The following is a 15740-nucleotide window of genomic DNA, read 5'->3' on the forward strand; positions in this document are numbered from 1 at the left end:
AATTATTAGGCTTGCCATTAAAAATATTCTAATTAAACAATTTTTAATAAATATAAATTTTATTTTTTATTAAATATATTATCGCCCCCCTGTACAAAATTATCGCCCCCTTGTACAAAATTTTCGCCCCTAGGGGGGCGATTCGCCCCCGGTTGAGAACACCTGATCTAGTCAATGCGAATTTACCGTCAAGTACCTCACCAGTACCGCCAATGAAATTCGTTCCTTCAGGCTCCGGGCGAGTAAGTTTATTCACTTTCCGCCGAATCTTATGTTTAAACGTGGAGTTGATCATTTTGTCCGATTTTTTACTGTTGAAGAACAAGAACAACTTTATGATTATGTCCGGTTGTGTCACCTGGATACGGGGCATCCAGGTCGAGATAAATTATTCAATCATATGAAGAACTTGGCATATGGAATTAGCATAGAACATGTGAATCATGTTCTAAGTGCATGTACAACTTGCATAGCTCGTCGTACGCTCGCAACCAGGAGACAAATTACTCCAATAATTGCCAAGTTTTCACGAGAAAGGCTGATTATCGATCTTGTGGACCTAAGATATTACAGCGATCAAAATAGTGGCGAAAAATGGTTGCTGGTGATAATGGACTCGTTTACGAAATACTGTTGGACTTCAGCACTGAAATCAAAGAACTCGGCTGATGTGATACCGAGGATACGAAGTGTTGTTCTTTCTTTGGGGGAAGTATTCATAATACATACCGACAATGGACTTGAATTCTGCAACTCGCGGATGACGCAGTTGTGCGAAGAATTTGGAATTCGCCATGTCAGGGGGAGGGCCCGATGTCCCTGGATACAGGGTCAAGTGGAACGACTTAATCAGACACTCAAATGGATGCTCAGTTCGACGTTATTAACCAACGGGAATGGATTTCGTTGGATTGATATCCTCGAAAATATAACATACGCATATAATACAAGGATACACTCTACAACGCGCTTTTCTCCTGTTCATTTGATGTATGGCCCACGGATTAGAGAACAAATGGCTCGAGGTCATACTCAGGCACTCATTGAATATATTGATTCCATCAATCAACTTGACTACAATGAAGAGCCAAGAACCGAGCAAATTCAACAAGAACTACATGGACTTGATGTGGAAACAAACGACAACGAGATGGATCGACTTGTAGTAGCTTCTGCAGCAGCCGAAGATTTACGAGATATTGCGAGGAGGAATACTAATAGTGCTGCTGAATCCATGAGGAGACGATCTAATTGGAGGAATGATATCCTTGACTTTCCTCTGGGGACGAAAGTGGTCATCCACACCGACACAGATACGAATACAACAACACGCCGTCGACCATTCCACGAACATTTGGATTGTACTGAATATACTGTCGTTGGGATTTTACAGCACGACAGGGTCCAAATTAGTTCGACGAATATGTTGATCAATCATGAGGCCCCTACGAGATCGATATTAATAGACTAGCTATCGTTGGAAAACTATAAAAATTTTGTTTCGGAATAAACTTCTTTATATCTTAAATTTTTGTTCTTTTATGATTGCAATCGAAAATAGACAACTATTTGCTATTTCAAAAAAAAAAGAATTTGAATTACTTTTCCATATTTTCATTTTTGTTTAAATAAAATGAAATCGAAACTAAAATACACTCCATAAAGATTTAAACGCGAAATTGACTAAATTGTTAACAAAAAGCGTCATTTAAACATTTAAAAAAATTAACAATTCAAACAATAAACGAATCTATTCTTAAGCAAATATTTTCATTATTCCTGTACGATTTTAAAGCAGATTTTGTAGTAAGCTATTTATTAATTTATAAAATTATCAAATTAACGAAAAAATCGTCCTGCACAGTATTTGTCTTTATAGATTTCTCTATTTGGACAATATAAAATTTTATAATTATTTTACTTCGGATCGCTATTCCTGGTATCTCTATTTACTGTAACTTAATTTTATTAATTAATAAACCAAAAACAAAAATTAAACAAAAATTAATTGATATTCTCTCTTCTCTTAGGGGAACTACTCCGTTGACCGGTCATGTCTTGACACCTCTCCTCTTCGTATTGCAGTAAGAAAGCAGACTCCTCTGGCAAGTCAACTGACACTCCCAGTTCTTCTCCTCTAGCGATAAGACTATCCGTTTCCTTCTCAATTTGGTAGTTGTCGACCTTCATGCCATGTTTGTATTCAACGACCATGCTCTCCAGGGTTTTCTTGATTGTCACTGATTGAATGTACGCCTTAGTCGGGACCTCTATATTCAACTTTTTCATGTAGGACTTATAGAACTTGGTCACTACCCCATCCCATGTCAATACGACAGGGACTATCGTGACTTTTGCCTTGTGAATCTGTGCCAATTCTCCAGCAAGTAGATCATACTTGTGGAGTTTCTCTACTTCGACTTGCTTTAACCTGTCCTGGGATGTGACCCCAACTTCGATTATCGTTATCTCATTTTTCATTTTATCAAGCACGAAAATGTCTGGCTTGTTGTTTTTAACTTCAATGTCGGTCTGCAACGTCATGTCTACTCGTATTTCAACACGACTATTTTCCACGACCGACTGGACTGAGTGTGCTTTCAATTTCTTGCATTTCTTTATTCCGTACTGACGACAGACGTGTAGATGTATGCATCTGACAATTTCATTGTGTCTTCGCATGTATGACCCGTGAAGCATTCTGCTACATCGAGTAGCTAGGTGATCCACGGTTTTTCTTGCCGAGCCGCAATGGTTACAATTAGGCTTTGCCTCTCCGAAAAACAAATTGCGATCCTGGGCCAAGCAATATAGTGCCTCGGCCTTTGGGCCATTGTTCCCATTGGCTAGCCATACATTGGACTCCACGATATCAGCACTCGGTTCCTGAATGCATTTAAACAGCGTTGAATGTATCATCTTAGATTTAATGGTGTCCATTAGTCTTTTCTTCTGGCACTCCTTAATAAGGTTTACATCCAATTTTGATTGGTCTTCCAGATTGTACTTGAGAGCGAGAAATCTTGCAATCGTGGTCATATGTGTTTTCTTTTCTCTCAAGACCCGCAAGATTCCTGCTCTTCTGAGGCACAACGAGGCTTTTCTTTCAAGGTCGGAGAGAAATTGGAGCAGGATGCATTCGCTCTTATTGGAAATTGAGATTAAGCCTCTTCCAAAACCATTTCTGCCGAGATATAATCTTTCTTTATTAGCGGGCTTCAGATGGATTCGTAAAGTAGTTAGAATGCGACGAATTACCAGATCAATGGCATCAAACTCACTCGGTTCAATGTCGATCAATCCGATATAGTAGTTGTAGAGAGAGAGTGCATATTCGTTTATCGCTTTAAAGAGGTTTACTGCACTTAACTTTTTTTTTGCAAGACTCTCGATTCTCTCTTTCACGTTTCGAGCAATTGTTTTCATTACCTCGATTTTCTTGACATCACTTCCTCTATCCTCCAAGACTCCCAGGTATCGATACCCAGCACACCCATCCAGACATTTTGTATCTTTCACATAGTCCAGGTTAGTCGCAGACTTTTCCGAGTTCCTCTTGAGGCCAACGGCATCAAAATATTCATCGACATCTTCCATCATTTTTAGAACGGTGTCTTCTTTCTCAGCAATTATTTTCAGGTCGTCAATAAACAACAAATGGTTTGTTGAATATGAAACCGTGAACGGGTCATTTTGACCTATACGCACCTTCGGGAACTTCATATTCAAGCTCCTACTTAACGGATCCATTACCAGAGTGAAGAGTTGTGGAGAGAGTGAGTCTCCTTGTAAGATTCCTCTTTCCAATTTTACAGTTCCAATTCTCTTATTGTTAAGTGTCAAAATGACATTCCAATTTTTGATTAAAGTTTTCACAAAATTTGTGATCCAATTCGGAATTCCAGACTGATCAAGCACTTGACATAAGAATTCATGATTGACAGAATCAAATGCCTTTCTGACATCGATCCACGTTGCAAATAAGTTATTTCCATACTCACTATTGACACACTGGTTTATTAGTGCTTGTTCCTTTGCGCCTTGGCATTGCCTTCTAGCTCCCAGCTGATTATCCGAGATAAGGTTAAACGCTTCGATATAGTCTGTAAGCTTTGTATTCACACATTTAGTGACAAGTTTGTACAATATAGGCATGCAGGTAATCGGCCTTAAGTCATTTGGGGAATGGCATTTTTCATTTTTTGGAATGAGGTATGTTAATCCTGTGTAAAACCACTCAGCAGGGGAATAGCCTCGGTTCACAATTTTAAGGATCTCATCGCACAAATGGCCATGAAGAGCTTCGAACTTTTTGATAAAGAATCCATAAACTCCGTCACAACCCGCGGCTTTCCAATTGGGTACACACTGGATAACATTCTTGATAAAATCAGTTTTCACGTCACTTGGAAGCTGTTCAGCTCCAGTAATATGCTTACCAACAATAGCTTTAGGAGCACGGTTCTCCTCTTTCTTCCATACGCCCTTCCAGAAAGATAGACACTTATCTTCTGGGACTTGACAATCAGAATCTTTGTTTTCACAGTTCAGTCTTCGATAGAATCTTCTCCTGTTTAGTTCAAAACAGAAATTATCTTGTCTAAACGACTTTCTGGAGCGATAGGTTGAGATTTTTTTCTCCATAATTTTGACTCTATCTTCAATAAGACTAGATACGCGTGCCAGCTCTCCCTTTCTGGATTTTTTGTATCCAAACGAGCATAAAATGTTCAGTGTCTTCTCTTTTTCGTCTTTAGATTGCTGGCCATTAAACTTATTAACGAAAGTTAGATTTTCTCTAAGTTTGGAAATCTTTCTTTCCGTATCCTCAAGCCATGTGCTTTTTGTTAGGGATTGCCTCGTAATGTTTTCATATGAGCATTGCCCGGCATAAATTATATCCGTGATTTCATTTATGCTTGCAGGCGGAGAAGATAATATATAGTTCGAAATCACTGCATTAATTGCGACAAGAACATCAGTCTTTAGCAATTTATACGGAATCTTCTTTGTGGGCATTCTCGCATTTCGTGGGATTGACTTAAGTTCCTGAATTTGGAGATTAAACTCTTCCTTGCATTTACCATAAATGGAGATTTCTGTCTTTGGCAATAAGTAATCTGAGGTATCCACATTATTTCGACTGCCACAGCCATTAGAGCAGGGCTTTACATTCAGTAAGTTTTTCACATCAGAGACACTCTTTGAGTGAGAAAGCGGACGTTGAAACATTCGGCAATAAGTCTCCATCCTCCACGAGGAATTCTGCCAAATCGTCTCTTCGCCGACTCCACAACACCAGAAATCCATTTGACTTTGTCGTTAGAGTGTTCCTCACCGATCACCGATTTAAGAGGGATTAGATGGGGTGAGACATGTTCGGTAGGAGAGTTTCCACAAATTTCATGGGGATCATGTAGCCCCGAAGACTTGCTTCTTACCAATAGTTGTTGGTTATCTCTAATATCTTTTGTAAGAGAGCCCTCAGGATTTGCTTGCAGACTGGTGAAAACAGACATACACGACACCACAAGAAATTCCGATTACTGTAACAATAAATAACATTTATTATCCTCAATCTGTTCGAACTCATCTAGGCTAGATCTTTATCCGTCTATAATGCCTATTATGCATTTTTTCTACATTTCCAGCATAATAGATTTTTAGGCATTACAAAGTCCACATTTACCGGGTATAATATATTTTCATAGTACATTTACTAGACCGAAATGTGTGGAATCAAATTGAAGTTTCTTTTTGGAAGACTGTGGTCTGATGCTGTCATTTCATTAATAAAAGTAAAAGTGATATATCTCAAGAATGACATAGAATGTAAAGGTTTATCAACTTCTAACCTACCCCGATACTTTGCTGAAAAGTGGTGCTTTTAAGTAATTTATTTAATGTATCCTCTTATTAATTTTAATCCTCAATTCCTTAGGTATAAGTCTTTTATAAAAAAAACTAAACAAAAAATCAACTAAAAAGAGTCTTGTAGCGCTGATTCTCATTTTCTTTGGTTGTAATTTTGTTTGTACATCCAAGTATATCTTTTTGTCAATGTTACATTATGGAAAATGACCATTCTACACCTTAGGATTTCTATAAAGGACATCAGGTGTAGGTAGACAGTCCATTGTTGTTTTGATGAAAGTCAAGACTTTATAAATACCTTAAAAAACATGTTGTAGATATGTACCTGCATGAAAATCTGGTAGGAAAATCTCATACTTTAACTTCACTTAATATAAAAATTCTCTTTTTGAGTACGTCCGCTTGTGGTCATAATGAGTTTGCTATGTCTCAGGGTAAGCTAAAAGTGATCATGATGTTAATCAATAGAGGACAGAGGAAGTTGAAAATATAGAGCGGATCCCAAAGTCCAAACTGATAAAATTCATTCGTTATACCAATCCTACTTTGAAAACGCGGAAACCTGAGGTCTACCCGCAAAAGAACGGAACAGGCCAACTCGTTCCACAGACAATCAAGACAGCTCCTAGGAGTCCGACGGCAGAAAAAGATGAGCAACGAAAACTGTACGGGATTACTCATACATCCCAAATCGAATGGCCAAAAAATGGCAGTTCTTTGGACATATGTTAAAAACATCGCAAATGACTCCAGCTAATCAGGCCATGGAATAATACTTCTGCTTATCAAACAATACAACATATCGAGGCCGACAAAGAACAACAGAACCCACCAAGTGAAACCATGAACTCAAAACAATTTGAAGAAAACTGAAATCAAATATGAGCTGAACGACCTGAGAGATCTTGCATGAAACAGGGGAGAATGGAAACGACTAACAGAGCGTATCCTAAGTCGCATGGGAAAATAAAATCTCCACTAACCTTATAATTTCGCGTGAATCGCATAATAATGTCATTATAATAAATTCTGAACAGCATTGTAAAACGCCTACTTGAGGCAACCTGAGTTCCGTGCCACCTAAATAATTTAATTAATAATAAATATTAATTTTATGAGGCTCGGGAAGATGGGAAGCTGCCAGACGGTGTTTCGCTCTTCCCGTACAAGTGCGGTAAAGCGATCGTTTGGGACGCGACATGCTCCGACACTTTTGCGTCATCATGTCTTCTTGATCCTCACTCAAAGCTGGAACAGGGTGATAAAACCGCAGGCCCGAAAAACCAAAAAATACGGATCCCTCGCTGACAGATTCATTTTTGAACCAGTGTCAGTCGAAACGTCTGGTACTCTTTGACCATCAACTCTTAGTTTCCTCACCGAGAGAGGCCGCCACCTCGGAAGAATTAGAAACGACCTTGGCAAGCCACACCGAATCTTTGAGCGTATCTCAATAAGGAACAATGTCTCAATTCTCTCTGCGGGTAGTCTCTAATCGCTTTATATTTCGTTTATTTCAAATACTATTCTTGACTAAAATAATATCCATATTTCCATTAAAAAATAATTAAAGTTGTCAAATCAATTTAAACAAATACAAAGACATTAAAACCTATATAACCTTAACTAAGCAATCCGAATACAGACATAACAAGTAATAAACAACTAAACCAAAAGTCATGAAGTAAATGCCCCATATCTAATGAGAGAGCACACACTGTGTCCAATATTATGATTTAAAAGCTTTTCCACATTCTCAGCCAAATGCCGCTTGGGGTCCTGCCATATCCACCACACTGCCAACCTGTCTCCCCACATTCCTAACAGACAACTGCTCCTTCGTCATCTTCTCCTCCTCTTCCAACGCCCAAATATACCCCACAATTATACTTTGTCATATTTTTTGAGCAGATCGTCTATTTTATTGAGTGTCCCTATATTCGTCTGACGGTGTGACTCGTAGTTCTGCAAAGACAGGCCTTCAATCCAACTCTTCTTGTGAAGGTTGAGTAACATCTGAATATACAAAAAGGACGACCTTCTCATCCAGTTGAGTCTTTTTATATTTTATTCCAATCGAGTAGTAATTCCGGTTTAGTCCGTGGATTAGTGCCTGGAATGAGAGGGACAATCCTACCTGCACTGATGGCTTCCGAAGGTGACCAATGTTGGAGGTAGTCTGTCTTGGTTCATGACTTAAAACTGCATGATTTGGACTTATAAGACGAAATGCATCAATAACCACCTAAATAATTTAATTAATAATAAATATTAATTTTATAATAAATTATTTATATATATGTGTTCTTGTGGTGCTAACTTTTCCTTTAACACTTTGGATAGGATCAATCACCACAGCCACTGCCCTCTCCACTAGAGATTCAAAGCTCTGTTGAGTGCTCATATCGACACCAGAAAGCCAGCATCCAAAACCAGGGTGAGAATGGTACCACCCAACCACAGTTTCAGGCCTACCAGTGATCTTAAGCATATCAAGCATGCTGGCTTGAAAGGCTGGATCAACTGCCTCTACACTCACGCCCTTATATATATAGCCAACTCTAAACCGTCCCCGACTGAGGCATGGCAAAGACGTCCACAACGGTGACTGTGTAATCATCCACAAACTCCCCCAGCATTAGGCCCATGACTTCCATGGGGACACCCGCCCGGCCGTGTTTTAGCATCTTTATATGAGAATTGAGGGTACTTTAAGAAGGGCAAGGGAGGAGATGTAGACTTGTTCGGATGTGTCCATCATGGGTACGTCGGTGTTTGCAGGTTGTTGTCCCTTTTGATGTGTTAAATTATATGAACCTGTCCTAGTGAAGATAAGTCCATTCTCATAAATCTGTCCATTATTGAAGTGGCCACAACAACTAATGATGATTAAAAAGGTTAATTAATAATTTAAATTTTATATTAAATAATTATTAAATTATTTATTTTTTAATAAAAAGAATTGAGAAAATTTTTTATTAGGTAATTATTTATAGGCAAAGAAACTAAGACGAATTTTGGCTACAAAGTTTGTCATAAACATAAAGATTTCTACTTAGTTTATTCGCTTATTCAAAAAATTAATTTATTAATTATTTTATATTTATAAAATATATTGATATATTTTTTTTACTTTTATAATTAAATTGTTATTTGAATTATTTATCACGTTTATTTCTTGTGGGTTTAAAAATGATTGAAAATCAATTACAAAAATATAAAATTAATCTCAACGAAAAAATAAAAGAAGGAATAAAAGAATTAAAATTCACTAAACTAACACCAATTCAAGTATATATTAACAATTATATAATTATAGTTAAAAACAATTCCAATATTTCTCCAAAATTACGACGTGGCTGTAGAAGCTATAACAGGCAGTGGGAAAACCTTGGCCTACATTATCCCCATAGTACAACGCCTATCAAAAATAACCCAAAATTTCAACAAATATGACGTAACCCTCAAAAAACTAATTTAAAGATCATTGCCTTGATAATTGTGCCCACACGTGAGCTCTCAGTCCAAGTCTATGAGGTACTTCTTCACTTCCTTGCCTATTTCCCTCACTTATCACACTGTCAGCTTGTGGGAGGACAGTCAGTGGCAGACTCAGTCAAGAATTTTGTCTCAAATGGGTGTTTTATAGGGGTATATATTAGTGGGAATGTCACTGTGTGTACTCCTGGGAGAGCTGAGGCCTTTCTAAAGCAGAGACATGAGGGATTTGACTTGGCATCCTCCTTAGAACGGCTTGTATTGCTTATTGGTTACTCATTGTAGGAAGTTCTGGTGATAGACGAGGCTGATAGGCTGTTAGCTGATGGTTACCGTAGAAAGTAAGTTTGGTGATATATTTCTTAGTATTGAAACTATTCTGCGATATTTGCCTAAGCAGAGGAGGACTGGGATCTTTTCTGCAACTTTGAATGCAGAGATTACAAGTCTGATGCAGTTTGGGATGAGAAATCCTCGGCTAATCTCGTTAAAGTCAGAAGAAGAAATATCTACACCACCAGAATTATTTAATTCTGTTAAAGTTTGCCTCCTTTTTTATTTTATTAGTTTTTGTCACCCATTGAAAAAATTAATTTTATATTTAATTTTCTAATTAAATATAACGAAGAAAAAATTATTATTTTTTTCTGCACTTGTGCTTCCACGTCTTATTATTATAGCGTAATTAAAAGGTATTTTATTTATAATAAACACAAAGAAAATTTCCAGAACTTTCTCTTTTCTGTCTTCACAGAAAACAAAAAGGCAAAAGAGATATTATTTATTCTAAATTTAGAGAATCAAAATGGTAATTAATTATTTTAAATAATAATAAATTTGGTGGGAATTAAATTATTTTAGTGGTGTCTTGTTGTGCACTGATATAGTATCACGTGGAATAGATGTGCCCCAAGTGGAGTGGGTAATTCAATTTGATCCCCCTAAAATGGCGAGGTTGTATATTTTAGCACATATTAGTTCATTTGTACATCGTTGTGGACGTACTGCTCGGATGGGACGTACAGGTAGAAGCCTACTACTGCTTAATCAACACGAGGATGTTTATGTAGATTTTTTAAAGTTGAATCAAAAGGTTTAGTTTTATTATTAATTAAATATTAATAAATTAAAATACATTTTGGAGGTTTTTATAATTATTCTGGTGGTACATTTTATGTAGGTATTCTTGGAAGAGTTTTGTGAAGATTTTGACGACGTGTCTATATCCGCTATATTAAGAAGTTTATCTGAGACTGAAAGAGAATTTATGGAATCAGGAGTGTTGGCATTTGTATCATATATCAAAGCCTACTTAAAACATCCCCTTAAAGTCATTTTCAACCTATCAAGTAAGTTGTGATATATTTATTCAGAACTCCCCGTTTCCTCCTTAGCTGAGTCCTTTGGGCTGTTAAGAATTCCCAAAATGGTGGAAATCCGTAAAAATGACACAACCCTATTTGTTCCATCCTCTGTTGATGCAGATTCAGTGCCATATCGGTAATCTGGTAGTGTTGATTGTAGTGACTGTGTCCGAGAAGAGAGAAGGAAGAAGATGGCAGAGGACAATTTTGCCAAGAAGGAGTCGAAGAAAAGACTGAATGCCAAATATGCTAAGAAAGTTATATTTGAGGTTGAGTAGTGGTAGAGGGAGAAGATGAAGGCCAAGAAAAAGAGAGTTTGTAATGACTATAAACTTATGGAATTGAACCATGAGGATTTGGAGGAGATTGAGAGTGATGCACATCTTTTAAAAAAGTTTAAAAATGGGAAGGTTCTTTGTCTCCTTTATTGTCTTAGATTGGAAAAAACGCATTTGAGGCACGTTTTATTCAACAATGATTTTTATATAAATTTTTTTATTTAAAAATTTTATTATTCAGAGGTATGTTGGGTAGTTTAGTTTGTGTAGACTTTTTTTAGTTTTTGTAGACTTTGTTGTCTGTGTAGGCTAGATTAAACTGCTTTCAGAGATAAGCAGCTTAAATTACTTTTTAAGGTGATAATTACTCTCATTTGAGACTAATTTCTAGATCATGACAAAGAAAGCATTTTGTTATAGTGTTTGTCTTGATTTTCCGATACGATGTGATTTAATTTACAGGCTTCCATTCCAGCTGGCTCTTATTGCTTTTTTTTATCCCTACAAAAAACCTTGAAGAAGTTCTCCTTCAAACTTATTTTGAAGACGATGGCAATATTTTGTTTGTTTGAACGCACTTGCACTGAAATAAACACGATTTTATACTCAGTTAGTCCCCGTCAGTCGAGTTCATGAAGATCAATAAGATTTGTATTTTATGGCGTTATTTCTTTGTGGGGACGGTCGATCAGACGCTATCCCATATAAAAAATCTCCTTGCTTAAACCGTTATCCGAGACTATCAAAAGAAAAAAAACAAGACTATTTGATTGTTGATGATTTCTTGTGTAATTTCTACATATAATTTGTTCTTTATCAAAAAATCGGTATCATTGTCACCTAGAAAAGTAAAATGAAAGTTAAGGTACGTTTTATTCAGCAATAATTTTGATATAATTTATTTATTATTTGTTTTTACAAAAGACATTACTGGCTATTTTGATTGAGAACGCTTCTTAGACCGTTTTATATTTATTATAGCCTTTTTTGTTATTTAAAAAATGAGAATGAACTTATTAAAAGCTACAAATATCATTAGTCTAAGATTTAAAAACAAATTGATATTATCAAATAAACTAAATTCAAAATTTTATCTAAAATACAATCATTTAAATCGAAACACCAATTAAACAATTTTAACAATAAAAAAAGTAACTAATTACCGTTTTATTATGTCGCGACCCACGCTGGCGACCATCAGTTTGACAGGTGATTAGTTTGATATTTAATTTAAACCGGAAAAAATTCATTTTAAGAAATGGTTTAGCGTCATTTTAGAAAAAAAATTATGGTTTCTCTCAAAAGATGCTAGCATGAAAAAAGCGACTCAATTTATCATTATTAATGATCGGTATATTTGCAAAGTTTAATTGAAGAAGTGGTGAATAAATTCCAAAAATTGTTTTATCAAATTGGATATTGTCAAATTTTACAAACGGACAACGGATTGGAATTCAAAAATCAACTGATGGATCAACTATGCGGAGAAAATAAAATCAAACATATTTATGGAAGACCAAATCATCCCCAGTCACAAGTTTATAAATTTGAAAAAAATAGGGTGTAATTGAGCGCTTTAACCAAACATTGAGACGGGTTATGACTAAACTGATGGATAAAAAAGGAACTAAAAATTGGAGGCAATTTTTAGACAAAGTAACTTTTTATTATAATACGACACACCACTCGGCGATCAATGAGACCCCTTTCAAAAAGTTTAGGGGTATTCCTGGAATTAACACTGTGATTCATGAAATATGCGCGGGAATTGCCAGTCGATCCGCTGCGCATTTTAACTCTTTTCTGTATTTCTAAAATAAAATAAAAAAGAAAAAAAATACCAGGTTATAATCTTATTTATAATTTAGATGAAAATAACGAGTCATCGTTTGTCGAAGATGAACTTAATGGTAAATTTACAATGTATTTATTTTTAGAAACGAATAATAAAAGATTGTGGGACGAATCCGTTATTGAAGCTATACAGATTTCAATCCCCATATGAAGAAAAGGGAAAAGTAAAAAATATAATGTCTAAATACAGATTAATAATTAGTTGTCTTTCCTAACAAACATTTAGTTCGAATTATGAATAGAGATAAAAAATGTTAAGTTTTTTGATTTTTTAGCAATTATCTTTAGTCAGTAATTAGTGTCAAACTATGTAGGTCGCCCTGTCAATCTTGTCAACAATGAAGGTCGCTCTGGTCGCCAGCGTGGGATGGTCGCCAGCGTGGGTCGCGACATATTATGTCACGAGCCTAGGTTGTTATCGAGCCTAGGTCGTTACACTTATGGACTTAGAAAAAAATTCAAAAAAATATTTGAATTCAATTTCAAAATCGACTTTGTCAAAATAAATATTATAAAATGACAAATAGTTAAAATGGAATTGGATGCCAATATTTTCGATGATAAAATTTAAAATTAATGCCAACTAGTCTGTGCTTTAAAATCGATTTCCTAACTAAAAATAATATTTTAATTTATGAATTGCTATTTTGTTCAAATAAGAAAAATTCAAAATGCTTCAAATAAAAAAAATACGCAGAAAATGTCGAAACTATTCTGCGATATTTGCCTAAGCAGAGGAGGACTGGGATCTTTTCTGCAACATTGAATGCAGAGATTACAAGTCTAATGCAGTTTGGGATGAGAAATCCTCGGTTAATCTCGTTAAAGTCAGAAGAAGAAATATCTACACCACCAGAATTATTTAATTTTGTTAAAGTTTGAAAATTTTGTCTATTTGAATGTTCGGCTATAAATGTTTCTCTGCTAATTAGGATTTAAATTTTTTTATTAACAAAACAATCAAGACAAATTATGTTATTTAAATTTTTTTAATTCTTTTCATAAGCGTCTTCTTAGTAGTTCCATCGTCCATTTCAACTCTGACCATATTATGGGGGAGGATTTCACTTATTGTACAAACTCCTCCGTATGGACTTTCGAATTTCTTGAATGCAAGTAAAGGATTGGTACCATAGTCCTTTTGAATCCTTATCTACAATTTAGAATAATTTGAGTTTACCTTATCTCCAATTTTAAATGAATGTTTTGACTGATGAACCCATGAACACGCAATCGATACTCATCCATATCTCTTACAAAAGAACGCGACATAAGTAACACAGAAGAAACACGCCTTTATATATATTACAATTACAGATGTATGGTTATCCGGATATTTTTGTTTTAATATTTAATAGATTAATTTTAAATATTAAGAATAATTTTATTAGGATTAGGGATAAATTAATTTTTAATCTTTATAGAAAAATAAGCGAAATGTCACGACCTAGGCTCGGTAACAACCTAGGCTCGTGACTTGTAATCTCTGCATTCAATGTTGCAGAAAAGATCCCAGTCCTCCTCTGCTTAGGCAAATATCGCAGAATAGTTTCGACATTTTCTGCGTATTTTTTTTATTTGAAGCATTTTGAATTTTTCTTATTTGAACAAAATAGCAATTCATAAATTAAAATATTATTTTTAGTTAGGAAATCGATTTTAAAGCACAGACTAGTTGGCATTAATTTTAAATTTTATCATCGAAAATATTGGCATCCAATTCCATTTTAACTATTTGTCATTTTATAATATTTATTTTGACAAAGTCGATTTTGAAATTGAATTCAAATATTTTTTTGAATTTTTTTCTAAGTCCATAAGTGTAACGACCTAGGCTCGGTAACAACCTAGGCTCGTGACATATTATTCTAATTTTGTTTCGTGTTTATTTCTAGTTGATTTATAGATTTTTTTCCAAAATTCTTTAAAAAAATATGTGAACATTATTGCTGCGAAGATTGACAACCCAACCAATATTTATTTAATTGACTGCATTTGTATTGAGACGTGTGATGCAAGTTCAATTTGTCAAACAATTCATGATTGCTTACGAAATTACCAAGTTGAGAGAAAAAATTTTGTTTTGTTGTTAACTGATGCTGTACCGTATATGATGTCAGCCGCAACTAGCATACGTATATTTTATCCGAATATGATTCACCTTACTTGTTTCGCTCATTTACTTCATAATTGTGCATTAAAAGTGCGTTCTCACTATCAAAACATCGATTTCTTAATATGTCGCGAGCCGAGCGCGCGACCGAGCCCAGCAAGCGACTTTGACACCTGTCATACCTGTCATCCACCTGTCAGTCTAATTCAGGGGTCACCAAACTTTTTGCACTCGCGGGCCGGATTGACCCCAACACAATGAACGCGGGCCGGAGCACGTGCATAGGATTATAATTTTACTAGAAATTCATAAGTGTGTTTTTTACAATAAAAACTAATTTAAACAAAAAAACAAAAATTTTAACGAGAGCTATGGAACTGTGATCTTTTTGGATAACTTTTTCAATATTTGTTTTAAATTGCTGCATCCTACCATGAGAATTGATTTTAAGTATCCGTCAATCTTGCATGATGGGCAGACTAAACATATTTCATCCTCGAAAACGTTTGCTCACATTGGTAAGTTGTGCCAAATATAGAAATCATCATCGCAAAATTCTTTAGTCTCGGAAACTCATCATCCTTGATATATTCGTAGAACTCAGGGAGTTTGGTCCGTCTGTGACAATCTTTGAGGTGTTCTTTTGATTGTAAGTCAATAACTTCTAATTGTAATTCATGTTGAACATTTTCAACATTACAAGAAAATGGATTTTCGAACAAAATTATATCGCTTTCAATTTTGTCAAGTTCAGAAAAC

The 15740-nt window shown here is 35.4% G+C and overlaps 2 protein-coding genes and 1 pseudogene across 2 annotated transcripts; 1 reads left to right on the forward strand and 2 right to left on the reverse strand.

Annotated features, from left to right (window-relative positions):
* The first annotated feature begins 271 nt into the window (after nucleotides 1-271).
* Nucleotides 272-1471, forward strand: LOC115231520 (KRAB-A domain-containing protein 2-like). Its single transcript, XM_029801531.1, has one exon. It carries the CDS (start codon nucleotides 272-274, stop codon nucleotides 1469-1471), a length of 1200 nt encoding a protein of 399 aa, XP_029657391.1.
* A 533-nt stretch (nucleotides 1472-2004) lies between these two features.
* On the reverse strand, nucleotides 2005-5250 carry LOC115231517. Its single transcript, XM_029801529.1, has one exon. It carries the CDS (start codon nucleotides 5248-5250, stop codon nucleotides 2005-2007), a length of 3246 nt encoding a protein of 1081 aa, XP_029657389.1.
* A 2434-nt stretch (nucleotides 5251-7684) lies between these two features.
* Nucleotides 7685-8635, reverse strand: LOC115231518 (annotated as a pseudogene).
* Between the last annotated feature and the right edge of the window lie 7105 nt (nucleotides 8636-15740).

Source organism: Octopus sinensis, unplaced genomic scaffold (assembly GCF_006345805.1).
Source record: "Octopus sinensis unplaced genomic scaffold, ASM634580v1 Contig18692, whole genome shotgun sequence".
Lineage (NCBI taxonomy): Eukaryota > Metazoa > Mollusca > Cephalopoda > Octopoda > Octopodidae > Octopus > Octopus sinensis.

Excerpts from the sequence above, each read along its gene's own strand:
- LOC115231520 (XM_029801531.1), top strand. The coding sequence starts at position 272 with ATGTTTAAACGTGGAGTTGATCATTTTGTCCGATTTTTTACTGTTGAA.
- LOC115231517 (XM_029801529.1), bottom strand. The coding sequence starts at position 5,250 with ATGGAGACTTATTGCCGAATGTTTCAACGTCCGCTTTCTCACTCAAAG.